Here is a 6309-nt window from a genome sequence, read left to right on the forward strand (position 1 = left end):
AGCAAAACCACTGGGCACAGACGTCAATTCAATGTTGGTTCATTAAAATGGAAACATTGAGTCAGTGTGCCCAGAGGGAAGGCCTCGAGGCCTGCATTTTACATGAGTTTAAAAACTTCTTGCTCAAGTCACACTTTGAGAGGACCTCTAGTGAGGCCACATTTCTTGCTTTGCATTTCCTATACGGCCTTTGGGGCTTGAAGCAAAATGTTGGCTCCTTGGAGAAAGCAATTGGATCAAACTAAACGCTTGAACTTTTGGCCAATTGTATATTGTAGGCATACCATGTAGAATGTAATTGAGACACCACATTAAAAATATATTCAAGAGACCCAGGCTTGCACTGTCTGAGGGTGTATTCCCTGCCTACCCTCTGATCAAACACCTGGTCTGTAAAACTAAGCCAGTGAAACCAAGAAGATGCAATGCAAAGTTTTTTTAATGCAGTAATTTCAATCTACAAGGAGAGTGTTTAACAAAATTATACAGGAGGTAGAGGCCTTTATACATACGGAAACAGATTACATACAGAAGACTCCGGAGCAGAATACACAAATAAATACATTTGTCTTTTAAAACAGTCAGTCCCAGAGCAAAATATAACTAAGAAATACTGGATATGTCATCCATTGAATTTCTCCTGAACTCCAACAATGAGTGGAAAGATTTAAAGCAACCTTACAAACCACTAGCTGTCAATTAGTGACGTCAAATTAAGGTGTCATTAACTCCATCTCCCACAAGCCAATGCAGGATCGCAAAATCCTACAGACCTGCTATTAAAAGGAGATTAACTTTGGTTTGAACCCCCAAGATGAGGTACACGCTAGCTAGCCTTGTCACTGATCAGTTTATGATGTATTGCCATTGGTAATCGGCACTGCTGGGACAGCCTATCAATATAAAGCATAATGTACTGTATTCACTTAACACTACACTAAATAGCAGTGAGTTCATAATAGGTTGGATCATTGATTAATTGGGCCAATGGGATGGTCAGAATCAGATCAGACACTGATCAACTGGGGGAACAGTTCGTTGGCGAACACGTCATCCCAGGACCCCTCTGAGCAGAGGGGGGATGACATGTCGCTGATGGGGGAAGGGGACCGCTCGTATCCGGAGTCGCTGTAGGCGTCCATCAGGTAGGCACCAGTCTTCTCTAGGCTGCCCATGGCCAGGTCAGAGGTCAGCGAGGCCACAGACAGGAAGTCATCCAGCACCCCATGACTTTTAGGGATGATGACCACTTCGTCCAGCTCATCTTTGACACACACGGCAACATCGTCGGCCACAGAGAAGACCTCAACCGCCTCCATCTTTACCCCTGTCACACTCTCCTCGTGATTCACTTCCTGCTGCCCGAGGACACACACCACCTCCACAGGCTTGGTGTAGATGTGGTCAAAGTGGATCAGTTCATTAAGGGCCTCCAGCTTAACTGGTGTGGCCCCCAGAGCTGCAGGTGAGGGGGCAGGTACTCCTCCCCCCCCTCCGACCAGCAGCACCGCCTGCTCCTGGATCTCCTGCTCACCACACTCCCTGAGGAACAGCTCTGGGTGAAGGATGTCAAGAATGTCCAGCAAGATATCAGACTGGAGGGGAGAGGGAGCGAGCAGGTTACAACTCTGAACAGGGAAGGGCAGAACTGGAACTTACCAATAGGCAAGATGAGCATTATAAAAGCACTTTGAGCTACTGGAAAATGGACTAGACTAAATGAAGCCAAGCAATGACTATAAAGTGTCAAATTCGTCTCCATTTGATAAAGCCCTTATCCATAGCTCTCATTAAAGTGGTCATGCATTAGCTGTAGCAGACAAAAATGGTGTAGACCACTATGGACATGTCTCACCTCAGAGTCTGAAGAGTCAGGACTATCTGTATCCATTGGGAAATCTTCAGATTTGAGAATTGCTGGGCCTGCACCTGCTGCAGAGGCACACATAGCCTGAGTACTGCAGACTCAGAAGACCCGATCCCCAAACCTGCATCAATCCCATTGGACTCCAACACCTGAGCCTGGGGGGGGGGGGGGATATGGGATGGGAGAGGAGTGAAGAGTTAGCCATTATAAACTAATTGGCTCTGACAACCAGGTGGCGCAACTGTCACACCCCCCCCAATCTTCTGCATTACCAGTAACTCAAATCTGCTTACATTCTCTTTGGCCTCAAGGGTGTCCAACCCCAGCCTCTGTCTCAGTTCCTTGTTCTCGTTCACCATACCGCACATATTTTGCCGTAACAGCCTGTTTTCAACGTGAAGTTTCTGGTTCTAGAGACGAGAGAGAAACTTAGAATTTGCATTTTAACACCTTAGTCAGTTCAGGAATAACAGCAATAAATAGCAGTCATTAACACCATGACAATTTATGGACAGAATTTATTTACCTCCAGTTCCAACACCAGAACTTGCTCTTCCAGCTCACCCATTTTGGCTTTTTTTCTGTCTCTGGCCGTTTGGGCTGCAACTCTGTTCTTGAGTTTCCTGAAGATGAAATATTATTTTTTGAAATTGCTGACAAAGCAAGATGACTGACAGGAATGGGATATAGTTCTTGGTTATTGCACAATCAGCCGCCATGTTCCTGTCATGCAGGCAGAACAGGATCCAAATATACAAAACTGGGTGGGACCAATAGGCTGACTACTCAAATCTGTTGATATGCGAAGCCGGGTAACATGACAGACCGATTGGCCGAATAAAAAGGTACATCTACCATAGTCTAATTTTGAATGTGCAGGATTTATTCTTAGCACAGTTATTGGAAAGACATCGATGCCATTCATGGGAATCTGTCCATTTGTGTGGCGTAAGGAGTAGCCGGCTCCCTTTGGTCAACCAATCAATTCACCATTGTTCCCCTTTGGTATCACGAGAAAGTCAGATGCGATCATATCAGTAAAATAATCATTCATTTATATAGCCATGAGAATAACGTTACAACTAAATACACCAAATTGTCCATTCATGAAACTAACCTGCGAAGTTGCTTTTCTTCTGGACTCAAATGAGTGAGTCTCTGTCTTTTTCTCAGGGGTGGCCCAGTTGTCGAATTTGAGTCGGAATCTGACGAATTCGCTTGGTTTTGTGACGGCAAAACGACAGAAAATGACCGGCTGTAGCCCTGTGTTGAGCTAGAAGAGCCATTCTGTTGCCCAGATATCAAGAGGACTTTATGTCCCGCTGTCCCCACGACCATATTATGTATCCTTATAAACTTCAGAAATATTGGGGTATCTTCAAAGAAACCTTAGGTCTTTCTATCCCTGTCAGTTCTCAAATATAAAAAAGGAGTTCCGCTTCCAATCTATTTCTACAGTCGTGGTGAAATCTGATAGGCTGAAAGAGACTGTAATGCTTTCACAGTATGCTCTATGATTGGCTACAGGACTCATGCAATTTACATTCAACTTTCACCCTGCGTTCGCAGTAAAATGCCTGCCTCTTGTTCATGGAGGTGTAATTTCCCGTCTAACCTACGCTTGGCACAAATAACAAACCCGACCCATTTAAACTTCAAAGGAAAAATACTTACCCTGGGTTATTACTTAAATTAACTTTAGTTCTCAAAATACCCATACAGTAGACGTACTTGTATTCAGTGGTGGAAAAAGTACTCAAATGTCATACTTGAGTAAAAGTAAAGATACCTTAATAGAAAATAGTAAAAGTGAAAGTCGCCCAGTAAACTACTACTTGAGTAAAAGTCTAAAAGTATTTGGTTTTAAATATACTTAAGTATCAAAAGTAAATGGAATTGCTAAAATGTACTTAATAAGTATCAAAAGTAAAAGTATAAACAATTTCAATTTTTTCTGTCAAATGTAAAGAGTACTTTTGGTTGTCAGGGAAAATGTATGGAGCAAAAGTACATTATTTTCTTTCGGAATGTAGTGAAGTGAAAGTTGTCAAAAATATAATTAGTAAAGTACAGATACCCCCAAAAATTACTTAAGTAGTACTTTAAAATATCTTTACTTAAGTACTTTACACCATTGCTTGTATTCTAACATGTAGGACAATAATCTGTTGACCTCCAAAGATGTACACTAGCTTACAATTACAGTTGTAAAAGAAGACTATATTACGATGGACTATTGTACAGGTTCTTTATAGAATAGTCATTGCATGAGATTCAGTTGTTTTCACCTTGCCACTACAATCCCCCCATTAATTTTGTCCTCACCGTTCAATAGTCAATACCGTTTGCAAATCCATATTGAATTTTGGTTATGTCCCTGCCATTGCACATCTGGCATCCGTCTCACTCATAGTGGATAACTTTCAGGTCTAATGGAAAATAACTGTTTTGTAGCTTGTGATGCATGGGATTTATGGGATTTTCATCATGTATCCTACTGGGGGAATTCATATGAATTCTTATTAGTTGTTTATGTTTTATTATTCCCCATACCTTATTCACATTTCTTCAATGAAGGTGTGGCTTGGAATCCAGTTTTATATACAGTACCAGTCAACAGTTTGGACATACACTACCGTTCAAAAGTTTGGGGTCACTTAGAAATGTCCTTGTTTTTGAAAGAAAAGCACATTTTTTTGTCCATTAAAATAACATCAAATTGATCAGAAATACAGTGTAGACATTGTTAATGTTGTAAATAACTATTGTAGCTGGAAACGGCTCATTTTTAATGGAATATCTACATACGCGTACAGAGGCCCGTAATCAGCAACCATCACTCCTGTGTTCCAATGGCACGTTGTGTTAGCTAATCCAAGTTTATCATTTTAAAAGGCTAATTGATCATTAGAAAACCCTTTTGCGATTATGTTAGCACAGCTGTAAACTGTTAAAGAACCAATAAAACGGGCCTTCTTTAGACTAGTTGAGTATCTGGAGCATCAGCATTTGTGGGTTCGAGTACAGGCTCAAAATGTCGAGAAACAAATAAACTTGTCAGTCTATTCTTGTTCTGAGAAATGAAGGCTATTCCATGCAAGAAATTGCCAAGAAACTGAAGATCTCGTACAACGCTGTGTACTACTCCCTTCACAGAACAGCGCAAACTGGCCCTAACCAGAATAGAAAGAGGAGTGGGAGGCCCCGGTGCACAACTGAGCAAGAGGACAAGTGCATTAGAGTGTCTAGTTTGAGAAACAGATGCCTCACAAGTCCTCAACTGGCAGCTTCATTAAATAGTACCCGCAAAACACCAGTCTCAACGTCAACAGTGAAGAGGTGACTCCGGGATGCTTCCCCCCCCGACAACAAAATAAGAAAGCCCCATTCTGCACTAACTGTAATTTTTGTTCAGACATTTGGAAATACACAAATAAATAATCAGAACATTTAAAACTATATAAATATAAAAATATATACAAAAATAAGACTCATATTGTAACGACTCCCACCGAAGGTGGCTCCCCTTCCTGTTCGGGTGGCGCTCGGCGGTCGTCGTCACCGGCCTACTAGCTGCTACTGACTTTTCCTCCCCCTCCCTTTTTGTTGATTATTGACACCTGTTTGTGGTTAGGGTGATTTGTGGGGCTTTATTACCCAGCAGCCCGGCCTGCTGGGTGTGCGGGATTGTTGTGTGTACAGTCTGTACATTCTTGTGTGTCAGGGTACGTGTTCGTTGGTTTGTGTTTATTCGTGTTTCTCACTTTGTTTGTGGTGAAGCATTTGTTTTAGAGTAGCGTCGTGTTTTCACCCGTGTGGGGAATTAAATTTGGAACGCTACTCTGAACTCTCTGTCTCCTGCGTTTGACTCCTTTCATCCACGACACCCCGGGCATTACACATATTGTTGCGTTACGCACTGAAGGTAGGTGAGGAGTCAAACGCAGGAGAGCAGAGATGTCAGTGTAGCGTATATTTTAATAAGGGCAAGTCCAAAAACACGGTACAGTACAATACCCCAAAACAACGCCCAAGACAATGGGAACTAACAGTACTCCCGTAAGGCGCAAAAACACAACGCACCTTACTATAATAACCACACGCGAAATACACTGAGGAAAGCCTCCACAAGCAACAAGAAAAATAATCCCGCACAAACCTAAATGGGGAAACAGGGGTAGAGTGGAGACCATAAAAGCTGCAGGGAGCTAGAGTGGAGACCATAAAAACACAGGGTTAGTAGAACAGAAATGTCTTACTATTTGTTAAGTATTAATTGTTAACTATTAATATCAAACAAATCAGGTAAATACGTCATTTTTCTCTCACACTTGTTAAAAATGTATTTGTGGAATATCTTTCCTTCTTAGTGTGTTTGAGCCAATCAGGTGTGTTGTGACAAGGTAGGGGTGGTATACAGAAGATAGCCCTATTTGGTAAAA

General features: G+C 42.0%; 1 protein-coding gene across 1 annotated transcript; it reads right to left on the reverse strand.

Moving 5' to 3' along the window:
• Nucleotides 1–421: 421 nt before the first annotated feature.
• xbp1 (X-box binding protein 1) lies at nt 422–3306 on the reverse strand. The gene is given in 6 exon segments (XM_038988524.1): nt 422–1595; nt 1856–1939; nt 1942–2022; nt 2161–2277; nt 2394–2490; nt 2985–3306. Coding segments are annotated over 6 exon segments (1188 nt in total). The 5' UTR covers nt 3206–3306; the 3' UTR covers nt 422–1007.
• Between the last annotated feature and the right edge of the window lie 3003 nt (nt 3307–6309).

The sequence above is a fragment of the Salvelinus namaycush genome, chromosome 1 (assembly GCF_016432855.1).
Source record: "Salvelinus namaycush isolate Seneca chromosome 1, SaNama_1.0, whole genome shotgun sequence".
Lineage (NCBI taxonomy): Eukaryota > Metazoa > Chordata > Actinopteri > Salmoniformes > Salmonidae > Salvelinus > Salvelinus namaycush.